General features: G+C 38.0%; 1 protein-coding gene across 4 annotated transcripts in view; it reads right to left on the bottom strand.

Moving 5' to 3' along the window:
• Positions 1–18,120, bottom strand: part of PTPRZ1 (protein tyrosine phosphatase receptor type Z1) — a 189,078-nt gene that overhangs the window by 93,417 nt on the left and 77,541 nt on the right. For all 4 annotated transcript variants that reach the window (XM_032761580.2, XM_032761581.2, XM_032761582.2 and 1 more), the window contains exon 3: positions 1,020–1,199. In XM_032761580.2, coding sequence (XP_032617471.1) covers positions 1,020–1,199 — 180 coding nt within the window. The remainder of the gene's footprint in view (positions 1–1,019; positions 1,200–18,120) is intronic.

Below are 18,120 nucleotides of genomic sequence, written 5' to 3'. Positions count from 1 at the left end.
TTGTGTCTCAGCCTCCTGAGTATCTGGAATTACAGGAGTGTGCCACCACACCCAGCTGATTTTTGTATTTTTAGTAGAGATGGGTTTTTGCCATATTGGCCAGGCTAGTCTGGAACTCTTGACCTCAAGTGATCCGGCCTCTTTGGCCTCCCAAACTGCTGGGATCACAGGCGTGAGCCACAGTGCCTGACTACTACTCTCTTGAGTTTTGAAATTAAATTATTACATTCAAATAATTACATTACCTAAATATAGAAAATATAAAAAAATTCACTAATGATAAAGCTTACCCCCATAGAGCTACTATTATAATTTTGAATAGTTTTCTAATCTTTGTCTTACGTGTATATTTGCCTTTATATAATTTCCCAAAATACAACTTTAAAAAAAACTAGAATATCAAAAAAGAAAAAGTGTCGTTTTTTGGAAAATATTTATCTATGTATAGTTTCTTAGAATTTGCATTTAAATTTTAATGTATTATATTTCGCTTTTTTTTAAGAAAAAAAAAAAAGATAGTCTCAATAAAAAGGCACTTAGAGAGGGTTTCCTAAGGATGGGATACAACTTTAAACCTTCTATATAGAAGAGCTAGGAATTTATTTTCTTAAATTTCAATTGTAGTCAATTGCTTTTTTCATATCCAAATACTGACTATAACATGAGGCTAGGCAGAAAAGATCAAACTATAATGCTCAAGAAAAAGAAATCCTTATTGACTAAGTAATTGACTAAATTATATTAGCTGTAAATCACATCACATCTTCTAGAGGCAGCATCATTATTGTTACATTGTAGGAAAACATGACATGATGACATTGGTCATTTTATTTTTTTTTGTACAAATTGTCAAAATATTGTCTAAATTTCCCATTTTCTCTGCTCCATTTGGTTTCTTCCACATATAACTTCTATCTAGTTCATAGTACACTATTCAAAGGAAAATGAGATGAAACTAGTCTAAACATACTCCAGGTATGAAAAATATATTAAAGGCAAAGAGAATGCAAATATTTTACCTGTTTTCCCAGTGTTATGAATGAATGTGTTTTCCAATGATGTTTTATCCCAACCCTGAAATTTAAGTTTCTTAAGATTCACATTTACTTGTGTAAGATCTTCATCAATATTGATAGGAGATTGTTTTGGGCTATTACATGTTGGATATTTCTTTCCCCAATTTTTTTGATTCAGTGCACCTAGGGAAAAGAAAGAGTAAGAAATTTAGTTTCTTAAATTACCATGCAAAAGTTAAACTTTATATTATAGTTAATACATTGCATAAAAATAGATACAATAGTAGAAAAATGTTTGACATCTTTGAACTAATGCATGAAATAATTATGCCTGTATTTAGATTCTGGATTTCAATACGAAACACTATAAAAGGTCTACAGAACAACCATGCCACTATAAAAAAACAAGTCTATAGAACAACAACCAAGGTTTGATACAACTTTGGTCTACAACATCTTTTTGTGATAAGGGAGTCAGTGAGAACTAACTTTTATGCAAGCTTGATCTAATGGCCATCTCTCATAATGTGACAAGTTCAGGGTTCAACAATGGCTTTGTCCAGTCATCACAATTCTTTCAAATCAACAGAGAGCCTAACTGTCCTGTAAGGTAGTTAGTCCTAGCCCAGGGTTCCAGATTGAAAGGAGTCCAGATATAGGAGTACAGTTCTGACTTCCTCAACACTCTCCATAAATGTAGCTGCCTTCAGACCTGCTGTCACCCTCTGTCATTGAATGATTTAATTTCCATCTGTTTGGGATCTTATTTATAAAAACATAATCATCAGGTTATCCTTGAGATATCTCCTTCCCATTTTTCTCTGGTCATAAAGCCTAGCACATTTTATTGTTTAACAATTAGAAAAGCAAAACAGGGATTTCTATAAAGATTTTTGCTTACAATAAACTGAATTTTCACACGTTCCACAGTATGAAGTGTCCTCTAAACCCAAACTGCCCTTTGTTGCCTTTATTTCACCCCTACCTGAAACCATGAACCACCTCCCATAATCTTATTTCACTGCATGTTAACTTAGCACCCAAGCAGTGCTAAGCACAGGTATGTTCTACTTAAAGTTCTTTTAAAATATTTGAAAAGTTGAGAGTCCAGGTCTCTGGTTAAACGCTAGCATTTCCATGGCCATCACAAGGAGGAAAGGAGTGGCAGTGTAGTTTTCAGTTTATATTATTCTGAATGCTTTTTTTCCTGAAAATGAGAATGGGTAAGGCCAAGATTTTACATGATTGAGGTTGAGGGGATTATAAGTAAATTTATCTTTGATACAATCCTAGTCTACACTGTCTTCTTTTGTGATAAATGAGTCAGTGAGAACTAACTTTTATGCAAGTTCTATCTAATTGGCCACCTCTCACAATGTGATGAAAATAACATTGCATAATTTTGCTCTGAAAATAAATAATAATTAGTCATACCATGAAGCTGTCTATACAGTCATGGAAAATCTGGTAATACATCTCATAGTGAGGCATCTACCAGAATCAACAGGTACTGAAAATCATCTTAAAGTTTAGGTCTATACCTAGAGAGTGTTTGAATACATTGTGTTTTAAATATGCACAGTGATGTGTATTTTGGATTCTAAGAACAGTTTTAATGATTTGAGTAATTATGTTTATTTCACTGTAAGGAACTCTGGCATAGGGACAAGAAAATACTGCTTATTTTACTAATGTCAATGCAAGAGAATGAAAGAGAATCTGCAGCACAAATCAATTAGGTCCTCTTCATTGCTCACATTTTTAATACAATATAATAAATTCTAAGCACATTTAGAAAGAGTTACATAGTTGTGGTGCACAGAAACATAAAATTTTAAATCTTCAATAACACTGAATATAATGTATAAACCTGCTATTTTCCAACGCATTTTGTGATTCTCTCTACTGGGAACCTAAAAGGCATCTTATACTCAGCATATCACAAACTGAACTCTTTTCTGCTCTGAAATAAGCTCCTTCCACACAGTCTTTGACATCCCCTGAAGTGAGAAGTTATCCTGATGCCTTTGTTTCTCCTTCAGCAAGCTCTTTAGGGTCTGCCTTCAAAATATTTCCCTAATCAGACCACTTCTTATCTCTACTATTATCACACTAACCCAAGTCACTGTCATAATTTGCCTGTACCTTGCTACCCTGCAAGCAATATCGCCATCACCTAGGAGATTGTTGGGAGATTCAGGCCACTACTATAGCCTTATGAAGTCTGAATCTACATTTTAACAAAATGCCTAGGATATTGATATACACATTAAACTTGGGGAAACACTGGCTTAGACTCCACTAGTGCCTTCTATCTGGTTTTCAGAATCTTCTCTTGCTCCTTCCACAATTCTGTAGTAGTACCACTTATGTAGTAAGTAGAATTATGACTTGGCTCCCAAAATTTCCACCCTATGGTGTAATCATCCTGTACAATTCCCTCCAATTGGGCATGAGCAGGACTTATGAATATGAAGAGAGAGTCGCTTCCTTGATTAGGTTAAATTTGTTGGCAAAGATGATGGTGGATCACTGCTGTGATTGATTACATTATGTTATAGAAAGCTCCATTTCAGCAAATTGGAGAAAGATTCAAAATGTGGGAGATTTCCTTGCTAGTTTTGGAGAAGTGACCTACCAGGTTGTGAGCTGGCATGTGGCTAAGAACTGAGACCTGCCTCTGGCAGCTGAGAGCATAACCAGGCTTATAATCACAAAAACAAAAAACACCCAACCAGTGAAACAAACAAACAAACAAACAACAACAACAAAAACCAAGGACTTCAGTTCTACAACCTCCAGGAAGTGAATTCTGCCAACAACCTAAGTGAACTTGGAAGAGGACCCCAGGCTTCAAATAAGACACCTTAATTTCAGATTTGTGAGACCCTAAGCAGAAAAGCCAGCTAAGCAGCCCTTCCTCCTCAGCTCCTGACCCACAGAAACTGTGTGATAATACATATGCAGTGTTATAAGGTGGTAAATTTGTAGTAATTTGTTATGCAGCAAAAGAAAACCAATTCAACTCAGTAACTAAAGTACGCTTTAAAAATATGTGCCAGATCACATTACTCCTTGGCTACAATACTATTTCATCTCACTCAAAATAAAACATGAGCTCCTTGTTATGGCCAACAGATCCTATATGATGTCCCCACTCATGTCCTCTCTGCTCTGGTTCTCTACCATTCTGCTTTGATCACTCTGCTCCAGCCACACTGGCTTCCATTCTGTCCCTTGAGCATGCAAAAGGTTGACACTGGCTATCACCTATTCCCGGAATACTCTCCACAGATGTCTGTAAGGCTCAAATGACTTGCTTTCTAACTTCAATCAAATCTCTCCTCAAAAGCATGTACTGGAGAGACTTTCTCTGAACCACCCTGTTAAATAGTATACTTTCTCCCTTGGTAACTCTCCATACCCTCTCCCTACTTCATTTTTCTTCTTTTAACATATTAATTATGCTTATTCATTGTTTCTACATCCCAGTACCTCAGAAAAAAAAAAAAAAAAAAAAGACTAGCACATAGTCAGTGTTTGATATGGTTTGGCTGTGTCTCCACCCAAATCTCATCTTGAATTGTAGTCCCCATAATCCCCACATGTCATGGGAGGGACCATGCGGAGATAATTGAATCATTGGGGCGGTTTTCCCCATCCTGTTCTCATGACAGTGAGTTAGTTCTTATGAGATCTTCTGGTTTTATAAAGGGCTTCCCCCTTGGCTTGACTCTCATTCTTCTCTCTCCTGCTGTCTTGTGAAGAAATACATATTTGCTTCCCTTTATGCCATGATTGTAAGTTTCCTGAGGCCTCCCCAGCCCTGCGGAATTGTGAGTCAATTAAACTTCTTTCCTTTATAAATTACCCAGTCTCAGGTATGTCCTTATAGCAGCATGAGAATGAACTTTTACAGTGTTCAGTAAACATTTGTTGAATAACTGAATCAAACCAACAAGAAGTGGTGGCCTTTTGTTTTATGAGTTTGAGCTCAGAAGGATCAAATATAACATGGCATGAAAATGAAAAAATAACCACACAAATTTGATCAATAAAAGAAGCATTTCTTTACTCAGCCGTAGGTCTCATTTGATTGTTACATGATAATTTAGTTGAGTAGTCCCTACTAAACTTTTATGGCTAGGTATCAGAGATACCTGAAGTCTGAACTATACGAGGTTAGGATAACATATAGCACAATGACACCAGGTAACTAGATTATGTTTAAAGTGCATGGAATGATTACACTGAGTGTGGACCAAATTTAAATCACCTACTAGATCATAATGAGGCAGGATAGGCAGTCAAGGAAGTGACCATGTTCTTGGGATGAGGAAACCATGGTGATCATACAGTCAGCACAATAAACCTCAGTATTTGCATTGTAACTGAGCTCATTCAGGCAAAGCTATCTTCAGTAGGGCCTTTCCCTTCTAGAGAGCATGCATATTTTGATTTTACCTGTCCCCAAACTGACCCTATGCTCATTATAATAGTAAAAACCACACCCCTGGGTGGAGTTTTAAGATGCTAATGAGACATGCAACATATGAACAAGCATGTACAGTTACTGCACATGTGCACCAGAAGACCACCCAGAACATGCTTACTAGTAACACCTCTTCCCACCTCTTTATGAATCATCTTTTAAAACTCCCAAAAAGGGAGTCTTATGCTTATTCATTATTTCAACATCCCAGCACTGAGGAAAAAACAACTGGCACATAGTAGGTGTCTGATATGGTTTGGCTGTGTCCCCACCTAAAACTCCCTAAAAGGTTGTCTCCCTAGTGCCAGTTTTTGCTGTCTCACCCTTACGAGCAGCCTGTCCTGAATTCTTTCTCTCTCAGGGTATACTGTCTATTCTGCACCTAACTTTCAAAATGTATTTATCCATAGTAATAAATTACTCTATGCTACACCTCCTTAGCTGTGTACCTCTTGTTTAAAGTATTTTAAACCAAGAAGAAAGAACTGAGGTATCACTTCAGCTGTCAACAATAGTACTTAGTACATTGGGGGCTCAAGATGCTTTCTTAATTTTCATGATTAAAAAGCAAAATAAAAGAGGCCAAAATAAAATTAAAAAAATGATTTTTTTTTTAGTGGAAAAACCAACAAACAAAAATAAACAGAAGTTGAAAAAATAAGAACTTGAGTTTCTTCATGCAAAGCACTCTACTCATGTTTCAAATCACCATGAGTAGAAAACCAAAGGAAATAAACTACTGAAGTGTTAAAATTGTGCACAGGGGCCGAGTGCAGTGACTCACACCTGTAATCCCAGCACTTTGGGAGGCCGAGGTGGGAGCCGATCACGAGGTCAAGAGTTCAAGACCAGCCTGGCCAATATGGTGAAACCCCATCTCTACTAAAAAATACGAAAATTAGCTGGGTATGGTGGTGCGTGCCTGTAGTCCCAGCTACTCGGGAGGCTGAGGCAGAAGAATTGCTTGAACCTGAGACGTGGAGGTTGCAGTGAGCCAAGATCGCGCCCCTGTACTCCAGGCTGGGTGACAGAGCGAGACTCCATCTCAAAAAAAATTGTGCACAGGAATAAAACAAAGACAAAAGAACAATACATCTTATCTGTCTTTAATAATGAAACATTAGACTAATCTTATTCTAAAACATTGTTATTATTATTATTATTTTGAGACAGAGCATCTCTCTGTTGCCCAGGCTGGAATGCAGTGGCACAATCTCTGCTCACTGCAACCTCTGCCTCCCAGGTTCAAGTGATTCTCCTGTCTCAGCCTCTCGAGTAGCTGGGATTACAGCATGTGCCACCACGCCCAGCTAACTTTTTGTATTTTTAGTAGAAACCATGTTTGCCAGGCTGGTATTGAACTCCTGACCTTGTGATCCTCCCGCCTCAGCCTCCCAAATGCTGGGATTACAGGTGTGAACCACTGTGCCTGGCCTTAAGCGTTATTTTTTTGAATTCCCAAATTAATACGGTTAATGTGGCAACCGGAGACAGCAGTTCATATAGTGGTTAAAGGCCAGGATGATGCATCTGAGAAAGCAGGAATACAGAATTCACTATATTGTATCCACCTGGGTGTTATTAGGAACTATTGTGAAGGAAGAAATTAGGACACTGACTGTAGTTGCAGCAGATTATCAGGCTGATTAACCCATAAGAAGGACAGCAGAATACTAAATAGGAGCTCCAGAGAATTAACCTAAGTTATTAATTTACATATTTATCCATGCTTTCATCCATTCATTGACTTACCTGAATTAGTAACACTCCTATAAATTTCCCATTCTTACCTCCATTGAAGCACTTAACATACTGTATTTTGTCTGTTAACTTGCCTATTTCATCTATATGCCATTGCCAAACTCTGAGTCTGGCATATGCTAGAAAGAAATTAAATGCTTGTGAAATAGCCTTTGTGCATCAAATGAATGTATTCAATATTTGCATACGTATGCATCCTCTATTCCAAGCGCAATGGAAAGCAATTCTAGGCTCCACAGGGGATATGCATGAGTTCAAGTTTGTTAGCTCGCCTGTGTGTTTATTATTACATTCCAGAAGGGTGGGGGTTTGTTAAATAAATAGACAAATGCTTAAAAGGAGTAGATGCAATGAAGGAAAGTAAACATGGATAACAAAAGCACAATAATGCAGGCCTTGAAAGATGGACAGAATTACGAAAGGCAGAGGAGAAACCAAGAACATATCTTGCTGAGTGACGAGCCTGAGCAAACTCATGGTGGCAGAAAAGTTCAGGCAATGCCGAGAGCAGTGAGCAAGCCAGCTTAGTCCAATGAGCAGAGTGAATGCAGGGGTATTCTACAGAGGGGGACGGAAAGGCAGACTATGATCAATGTGCCTGGGGAGACCAGTGAGAGGCAGGGAGGCTTTGGAAGAGGAAGGAGCTCATAGATTTCTCATCAGAGAAACTAAGCAGGTAGGAATGCAGGATAGGCAGCAAGGGAGAGGCTGCGTAAGGACCATTTTCACAGACATCTCCTATTTGTCTTAATTTGATTTTTACAGCATCACTGTACTTACTTAAACTACAATATGTCTGTCTCTTATTTATGTTTCTTTAATGGAAGAAAATGTTCCGGTACCTTTCTTAGAGCCTGGCACTTAAGAATTAAATCAACATTTGCTGAACGACAAACAAACAAACAAACAAACAAAAAATGCTTCAGTGAGATAACTGTAGTTAGCACCCTTTAATGTTCATGTGCTATACATATTTGACCAATTAGTGTTCTAGATAGAAACACACCTTAAAAAACATTCTGTGTGAGGAAATGTTACTCCACTAGCCATTAACACAAGAATATGAACTAAGAAAAACTAAAGTCTAACAGGGGAAATGTGTCAGAAAAAAATACCAATGCGGGTTTTTGGATATTTGAAGGAAAAACTGATTAAATTATGCAGATGAAATAAAAGTCAAAGAAAAAAATTAATGTTTCCCTCTAATTTTCTCTCATTTTTGCATTGTTCTTGTTGAGTCTTACCTTCAAATATCAGATTAATGGAAAAATAATTATAATTTTTGTAAGGTATTCAGCAGATATCCACTGAAAGTTAATAGATACATAATAAAAATCTCAACATTGATTTCTTTTAAAGGTTCCTATAAATTGCTATTATTTAGTAAGATTTTAATAGCAGTATACATAGAACTGATTCTTTAAAGATCAAGATATTATTAAGAAAAAATATATATTACTTTTATTCTTAATGAATTTCTTGTGTAGTCCAGGTTTTGATGTAAGAAAATGTTTGTGTCTCGGCCGGGCATGGGTGGCTCACACCTGTAATCCTAGCACTTTGGGAGGCCAAGATGGGCAGATCACCTGAGGTCAGGAGTTCGAGACCAGCCTGGTCAACATAGTGAAACCCCATCTGTACTAAAAATACAAAAAAATTAGCCAGGCGTGTTGGCGCACGCCTGTAATCACAGCTAATCAGGAGGCTGAGGCAGGAGAATCCCTGGAACCTGGGAGGCAGAGGTTGCAGTGAGCCGAGATCACACCACTGTACCCCAGCCTGGGTGACAGAGCAAGACACCATCTCAAAAAAAAGTTTGTGTCTCCACATATTCACATACAAAAATATTATGAAAAGGCAAAATAAGTGTAATATTGAAGTGAAGACTACAGTAATCTTCGTAGCATCTAGCACCAGTTGCCCTGAATAAACTCTACTTAGTGCTCCATACACTGTAAGTCATAGCTTTATAAATTACCTTGGGCTTGCTTTCTACATGCTAACAAACATACCCAAACACCAAAATTAAAAAGTCATTTAAACAGTATAAAGCTATCAGTGGTGAGTGACTTGGATTCAAATTTTAGTTTAATAAAATAAAAAATGAAGTAATTCAGTATTTTTTCAATGATAAGTAGCATAAAATTTAGAATTCCAGAAAGATGGAAAGATGATATACTTAAGAAGACACTTTTTAGATGCAAGAGTTAGCTGCTTGAAAAAAGGGGCTTCCTCAAAAATAAGAAATTAAAACCAAAAGTTACTGAATAACAATCACTAGGAGATTATATGTCTTAATGATAAATGCTATCACATAAACTGACTCAAAGCAAAGGAAGAGGGATGTCTGTGACAACTTCTCATGTTGAAAATAAGAATGAGGATGTGTTTCCATGCACAAATCAGTGTGCCTCTTTGTGTTTTTGGCCAGAGGTTTCTGCAGCTAGAAAGAGCAAAGCAGTTGCCCAATGTTGATTATAGCTGCTATTAAAGCTGAAATAAAGGCAGATCAAATGCAAACAATTTCAGAATGAGAACCTGTTTCATCAAACTACATTTTCCTTTGTTTTCTGTACTAATGGGACAATCACATCAGGACAGCAAAAAATCTTTTCAAGTCTGGCTGATATATGCAATTGGCTGGGGGTTACATGTCAGAGAAGGTAGTTATCAATTTATTTAGGAAAATTCTAGCACAAATTCCTTTTAGCATCATGATATTTAAGAAAATCATTAACTAGGGGCCGGGCGTGGTGGCTCATGCCTGTAATCCCAGCACTTTGGGAGGCCGAAATGGGCGGATCACGAGGTCAGGAGATCAAGACCATCCTGGCTAACAGGGTGAAACCTCATCTCTACTAAAAATACAAAAAATTAGCCGGGCATGGTGGCGGGCGCCTGTAGTCCCGGCTACTTGGGAGGCTGAGGCAGGAGAATGGCGTGAACCTGGGAGGCGGAGCTTACAGTGAGCCGAGATCGCGCCACTGCACACCAGCCTGGGCGACAAAGCGAGACTCCATCGCAAAAAAAAAAAAAAAAAAAAAAAAAAGGAAAATCTTAACTAAAGTCCAGCACAAATAGGCAGAGAAATAGACCAGAAACCTTTTGCAAAGTTCCTGTTTAAAATTTTAGTGCCTTTGCAAGTTGAAAAAAAAATCTAAAACGAACAAAAACCCTACAAAACATAACAACAAAAACTACTGCTCTATAATGCAATAAACTGAAAGATTTTTTTGCAGACCACAGGGGGAAAAAATAAAAAACACAAGATGAAAAAAAGATCAAAGGACACTGATGTAGTAAAATACTATTACATTGAGGATAAGTAATCAAGACCTTATAATCTGTGGTGGGCATAAATTAAATCCATAAACAGAACAAATATAATGTTCATAATGGTTCATAATTAACTTATTGCTTTAATCAGAAAATGAAACAAATATTACAGAAAAATAAATAAAATTTTAGTTAAAGCAAGAAATTATGGAAGTACAAATAAATACAATAGATTTGAGGACAATAAAAATGTCAGCTGGGCATGATGGCTCACGCCTGTAATCCCAACACTTTGGGAGGCTGAGACCAGTGGATCACCTGAGGTCAGGAGTTCAAGACCAGCCTGGTTAACATAGCAAAACCCTGTATCTACTAAAAACACAAAAATTAGTCGGGCATGGTGGTGCGTGCCTGTAATCCCAGCTACTCGGGAGGCTGAAACAGGAGAATCACTTGAACCTGGTAGGCGGAGGTTGCAGTGAGCTGAGATTGTGCCACTGCACTCCAGCCCGGGCAACGGAGTGAGACTCTGTCTCAAAAACAACAACAACAACAATAAAAGATGTCATTTTGAAGGTTAGGAATGTTTCAGAGGATTCTTATTTGGGAGTGAGGAAGGGAGAAGGGCAAAGGATGACTTCTAAAATCCTGCCAGGGACATACCTGAGTGTATCATGGTACCATTCATGTTGGTAGAGAGTATGAATAGAAAGACTTTGAATTTCGTTTTGAACCTGCAGACTTGGAAATTTCAGTGGAAGTTCATTAAACAACAAAAAATATGGGTCTGAGAGGCACTGGTCTGGGGAACATCAGTGTACGGATAGCATACATTTATAACCACAGATACAGGTGAAATACTTCAATCAAAGTTGACAAGCAAGAAGAGGATCAATGATAAGATGGTGGAGAGCATTAACATTTAGGCAGCATAAAAGGGAGCAGTGGCACCAAATGGACTTAAGAATGAGTGGCCTGAAAAGGAATTGCAAACCCAGGAGAAAATAGTATCATGAAAGTCATAGAAACATGGTTTCAACAATGAGTATCCCAAAGTAGGTGTCATACACAGCAGAGATCCCCCAAGCGTCATGAGTGAAGAGTGAGTTTGGATTTGGTTATTTCCCAACTCCAAACCCCACATTCACAGAATAAATCAATTTCCGTGAAATGATGGACTTGCAATTCAGACTACAGAGTGAATTAGAGGGAAAAGGTAGAATTAAAGCACTTTTTAAAAAAAGTTTGCTGTGAATGAAAGAAGAATGATAAGGTGGCACACAGAGACAGATGCAAGGATGAAAAATGGATTTTTTTTAAGACAGAGGGAAACATAAGTATGTGTATATATTGAGAGGAAAGAATTATTAAAAGAAAAAGTTTGAAGTTATGGAAAGTTGATGATCAAATATCCCAAAAGAGAAAATACAAAGCATGAATAGACTATTATTAGCCTAACGGAGGAAAGAAGCACAAGAGAGTCATGGAATATGTATTCATATGGATTTAGCTATATTTAGAATAGGGAAGTGAGAAATCTGATGTTCATGCCCTAGTATTTCTGTTTTACAGCTGCATCCCATCACATGGGAGGAGAAGTTTGGCAGTTGAACTAACATGAGCTCAGTCTCAGCACCACCACTTACCTGAGCCTCAGTTACCTTATCTGTAAAAGAAAGAATAATCTCCACATCTCAGACTGTGCAAATTAAATCAGATATATATGTAAATGGGCAGGCAGACAGTACAAATTTTTTCAACCCCTTTCCCTATTTTATCAGAAAAACCGCAATCAGTATCATTCACTGCAAGGGAGCAGCAGGTGTGAGAATAGGCTTGAGGAAATAGTGAAGAATAAAATCGTGGACTTTTAGGCTGAGGGAAAGCACTGAGGGCTCTCCTGATGTGGGAGACCATGAACCTGTAGAGGCACCATTTAAAATTGTGTATTGGAAGAAGCAGTGGCGAGAACGACCCACGGACAGACCAAAGCTCGTGCAACGCTGCATCCCATGCCCAGCGCATCCCGCATCCAGCACCTACGTCCTGCCACCATTGCCGCTGCCATGCCCAAGAGAAAGGCAGAAGGGGATGCGAAAGGAGATACAGCCAAAGTGAAGGATGAACCACAGAGAAGATCCACGAGATTGTCTGCTAAACCTGCTCCTCCAAAGCCAGAGGCCAGGCCTAAAAAGGCCCTGCAAAGAAGGGACAGAAGATACCCAAAGGGAAAAAGGGAAAAGGTGATACTGGCAAGGAGGGGAATCACCCTGCAGAAACGGAGACCAGGCACAGAAAGCTGAAGGTGCTGGAAATGCCAAGCGAAGTGTGTGCATTTTTGATAACTCTGTACTGGTGACTGTACAGTTTGAAATATTTTTATCAAGTTTTATAAAAATGCAGAATTTTGTTTTACCTTTTTTTTAAGCTATGTTGTTAGGACAAAACATTTCATTATTGATTTTTGGGGGAAGGAGCATATGTCACTAATGAATGTCTCCAAATCTGGATTGATGTGTGAAACAACTTTCCCTTCTAGTTTTGAGAGACTTCCTCTTGGTTCCCAGGAGGAAAGATTTCCTGACTTTGACACACATGGCCACCTTGGCGCAAAAGCCTTGTGGTATGGAAAACAAATTAGTTCTTATGTCTTCTTCTCCCTTTCCACCTTCCAGCATAGACTTAACTCCCTTAAACCCAGACATCTGTTGAGACCTGACCCCCATTAATTGGTTACCAATGAGTCAGGCAATCTGGACTTTCCAGTGGTGCCACTGAGATGGCGTGCCTCAAAAGAGCAGTGGTTATGTTTCTAGATTGTGAATCTTCAAATAAATTCTGCCATTTTCATTTCATTTCTGAAAGTCAGGGTCTGTTGTGAAAAGTTGTTAAAAACATGCTAAATGTGAAATGTCAACCCTCACTCAAAACTTTCCCTGCTCAGTGCATCAGATGAAGACTTCATTGAGTTTTATAGTGGCTTTCTGATTTTTGGTAGTCCATTAGAGAAGGATTTTTGAAAGTTGTTGTATACTGTTAATAATTGTCTGCCCATGTCCTGACTGAAATTCCAGGATTGTTTATGGAAAGTGTCTTTAATAAAGCTGGATACAGTTTGGCTCAGAAAAAATAAAAATAAGAAAATAAAAGTGTGTATTTTTGGTTTAACTTTTCAATTTTTAAGAAATGTTTGGTTGCCTGTTCACTCTGATAGTAGTTTCTTTTGCTATGCAGAAGCTCTTTAGTGCACACGTACCCTAAAACCTAAAGTATAATAATAATAATAAAAAAAGAAATGTTTGGGAAAGTCAACATTCCTGATGGACAAGCAGAGAGGATGGGTAGTTGCAGTCCTCAGTGGAAATCAGTAGGAAGAGTGTGAGTAGGATGTATAAAAAGCTAGAGAACTGGAAGTTCTGGCGAGACAATGCTGAAGCTCTCTTCCCACCACCCCCATCTCTAATCTGGTATGGGGAAAGAAAAGTAATTTTTAAAAAGCTATCAAACCGTCAGAACCAGAGTCCTCCTATCTTTCACTTTAAATTATAAGATGACAGAGTGATAGTGCTGAAACCCAGTACTGCAGTGTTTCTGTTGCTGCCGCCTGGTATCAAATATTTAATTAAAATTGGAAAAATCGCAGATAAAATTTAACAAACTCCCAGAACAACAGAGAGTTCTTGTTGCTCTATCCCCCCACTGACAAGACACCACTTCAGAAGAAAGAAAAGGCTCAGAAATAAGGTGACACTGTGACTAATGTTGTGACCTTTATATTTGCCTGATTCTTTCTAATTGCACCCATTGAATTTTAATACTCAGATTCGGACTGAAGGCAATGCAGGTTGATTAATTACAGGACTTTTCTGTAGCTCTTGCTGTTAACTAGCTGCCCTCAATGTTAACTAACTGCCCTCAACGAAAGGCAGGCAAACTATTTATGGAATTATGAGAGAAATAGAGTGAGATTTCTTTCCTTTGTTGCTGCAGTCTTGTTATTACCAATGAGATGGCAAATACAAGAAAAAAAAAAAAAAAAAGCCCTGGTGGAAATTACCCCTTGGTTTGGGAAATAAAAATCTCTTCTTGCAGAATACCTCTGAAAGTTGCCTTAGGGTCATCGTAAGCCCTCTTGTGGTCATTAACTTTCCCCCTTCTTCAATAACTGATGAGCTAAGTTCTCATAGCACAGAAATAGTGGTGCAATGGAAAACAACATAAGTCTCTGACAGTGACACTACCATCAGGGTTGTACTCGATGCTTATTATCCACACACTTATTGTAGATATGGGGCATGACTACGGCTCTGTTTCCTACCTTTGGTAAAAGGGTCAACGACACAGAGTTGAAGTCTGAGATACAGCGGCAACCTGGTATCTTTCTATTCATGGTAGGACCTCTGCTAAACCACAGCACTGTTTCATTGTTTTGGTTGAAGTCCATGCTGCCCATATGGCAGAAGCTTCTGGCTTGATTCCTATTTGAGTCATTGGTTCCTCCTTTCTGTATACACTTATCACAGAATACTCTTACATAAGATCTCCTAGGTGCATTGTTATTGGTCACATTCAAGGAATAAGAAAGAAGCTGTGGATCCATTATGATAGCAATAAATCTGCTGCTACAGCTAGGAATTCTATATTTTATATTATCCACAGATCACATCAAAATGTAATGCTGCTGATTGCAGCTTTTATTTGTTCATTTGTTTACTAATTTATAAAATATTTATGATGTGTCTAGTGTGAGACAGAACATATATCTGGTACAAAAGATTCAAAGATGAATAAAAGTGCCATCATCAAAGAACTCATGTTCTAGTGAGGACCAAAGACATAAAAACTGTCAATTATAATATAATCTAATGAATATAATAGCAGAAATATGCATAGGATATTCCAGGGACACCAAAGAGAGGTACCTAACCCAGACAGGATATGAGACAAGTAAGGCTTTCTAGATAAAAAAGGTACTCGAAATAAGACTCAATAAACAGGTATCCAACTGAAGGTAAGGAAGAAATTCATGGCTGAAGGCATCTAGGAAGACAGAGTGCATGGCTGTTTGGGAAGAATAGTAGGAGGTTTTATGTGCTCAGATATGGAATGCAAGGCAGTGAGTGGAGGGGCTGTAAGAATAAATGGAAAAATTTGAGAGCTTTGCATGCCAGAACAAGGACTTTAAAATTTTTCCAGTAAGCTATTGAAGGTGTTTAAGATGCAAGTGTCATGGTCATATTTAAATTTTATGGAAGTAACTGTGGTTACAGATTTAAGGAAGACAAAACTGAAGGAGATAGGTCAGTTAGAAGGTTCTAGCAATAGTTAAGGTGAAGATTATTATGGATCTAAACTAGGGCAGAGATAAGAAGAAAGAGATGGATTTGAGAAAGATTAAAAGTTAAAATTTAATATTTGAGAAAAAATTCAGAACTGGTTAGTTGATTAGCTGTGGGGTGGAGACAGAGGAGGGAGCGAATGGGTGAATGATCACTTTGATGACTCTGACTGATGACTGAGGATGATGGTGCCACCAGCCAAAAGCCACAGCATCAATTCCTCCAGGAACTGGTTGCCGACTCCCTAGTCATCCTTTATGGCCATTGTACAATGATGCATTAGGCTCAGGTGGTGAGTGGCTGGGAAGAAGGGGAAGAATCACTGTTTTCTTTGATCTACACCATTTTCTTTGATCTACACTGAGCTCTCCTCAATGGCCCTGACAACCAATGAGCAGCAAAAAATAGCTGAAGTGAACTATTCCTTAGGTCAATTATTTGTTGTCAGTGTAGCCAGAGAGGTACCACTGGCATCCCAGAATCTCTCAGAGGTCTCCAGGGACTGAAATAATGCCAAAAATCTAGCCTGATGATTCTGTACACAAGAAAAGTTAGTCTTCACCTTGCTTTCTTTATATTGCAAAGTGACAATAAAGGCTGACATAAAAAATAATTTAATGACAATAGATCTTTTCAAGTATGTACATAACTGAATAATAATAAACATTATGTGACACCAGAGATCATCTGCATTGTTTTTTATAAAGACCTGTTTGCCTTTTCCATTCATCTACCTTTTCCCAGTCTGACTATTGCATCATTGTCTTTTCAAACCGAGTGAAAGTTTGATAGACACTCATATAGATATCATTTGAGGAAAATTATGACACCTAAAATTTATTTCTTCACAAGCAATTTGTAACAAAGTCTAATGAGAGCAATACAACCTGTGAAATATAAAATAGATGAAAAATTAATACCCAAATTAAAGACCTAAAATGAGAAAGTAAAAAAGTGCTTAAGTGATAATTAAACCAAACTCCTATTTAAAGATAGCAAATTTATGGCTTGACTTTTGAAAATCTTAAAAGTGACTTCAAGAATTAGAGATAATTTTTTCAAATGTGACATTAAACAGCTTGCTTATTGCTGCCTCTAACCTCTTTCCTGAATTTCCACTTTTTTTTTTAAATTAGTGTCAATCAAGAGACTCTTATAAGCTGAGCAGAAGCCTGAATACTGACCCTTTTCCTTTTTTCTATCTCATTTCTTAAGGATGATGTTTAAATTATGTGTTTTAATATAAGTAATTCTGGTACATGACAATTTATAAATCAGCTAAAACAAGCTGATCATCAGCTTACATTGCAAATAGACTCATTGCAATAGTTGATTATATTAGCATGTGCCTCTGCTCTTTAAATGTATCCATAAAAAGGCTGAGAGAAAATCTTTAAACTAAAATGTTAGGAGTCATTGCCAAGAGATTATTAATCTCAAAGTAAATTATTAAACTCATTATGAGAGCCAACTATATTTGATTTTTAATAAATTGATTCTTCAAAACTTTTCTTTTCTTTTTTTTTTTTTTTTTTTGAGACAGTGCTCATTCTGTCACCCAGGCTGGAATGCAGTGGAGTGACTGTAGCTCACTGACGCCTTGAACTAGGCTCAAATGATTCTACTGCCTCAGTCTCCCAAGTAGCTGAGACTACAGGCATGTGCCACCATGCCTAGCTAATTTTTAAAATTCTTTTGTAGATATAGAGTCTCTCTACGTTGCCCAGGATGGTCTTCTACTCCTGGCCTCAAGCAATCTTCCTGTCTTGGTCTCCCAAAGCACTGGAATTACAGGTGCCAGCTACCTTCAAGTCTTTATTATGCTAAAAAAAATAGATAAAAAATACACTCACCGGGCGCGGTGGCTCGCGCCCATAATCCCAGCACTTTGGGAGGCTGAGGTGGGCCGATCACGAGGTCAGGAGATACAGCCCATGCTCACTAACACAGTGAAACCCCGTCTCTACTAAAAACACAAAAAATTAGCCGGGCGTGGTGGTGGGCACCTGTAGTCCCAGCTACTCGGGAAGCTGAGGCAGGAGAATGGCGTGAACCCGGGAGGCGGAGCTTGCAGTGAGCCGAGATCGCGTCACGGCACTCCAGCTTGGGTGACAGAGAGAGACTCTGTCTCAAAAAAAAAAAAAAAAAAAAACACTCGCATGGATTTAAAGGTATCTAAACTTGTGTCTACTTTTTCAGCCCAGGGGAAGATTCTCTAACAGTCTATTCAATAACA

Source organism: Hylobates moloch, unplaced genomic scaffold (assembly GCF_009828535.3).
Source record: "Hylobates moloch isolate HMO894 unplaced genomic scaffold, HMol_V3 SCAFFOLD_1, whole genome shotgun sequence".
Taxonomy (NCBI): domain Eukaryota; kingdom Metazoa; phylum Chordata; class Mammalia; order Primates; family Hylobatidae; genus Hylobates; species Hylobates moloch.
The sequence above is the reverse complement of the archived record's forward strand: the minus strand, read 5'-3'. Positions and strand labels throughout refer to the sequence as shown.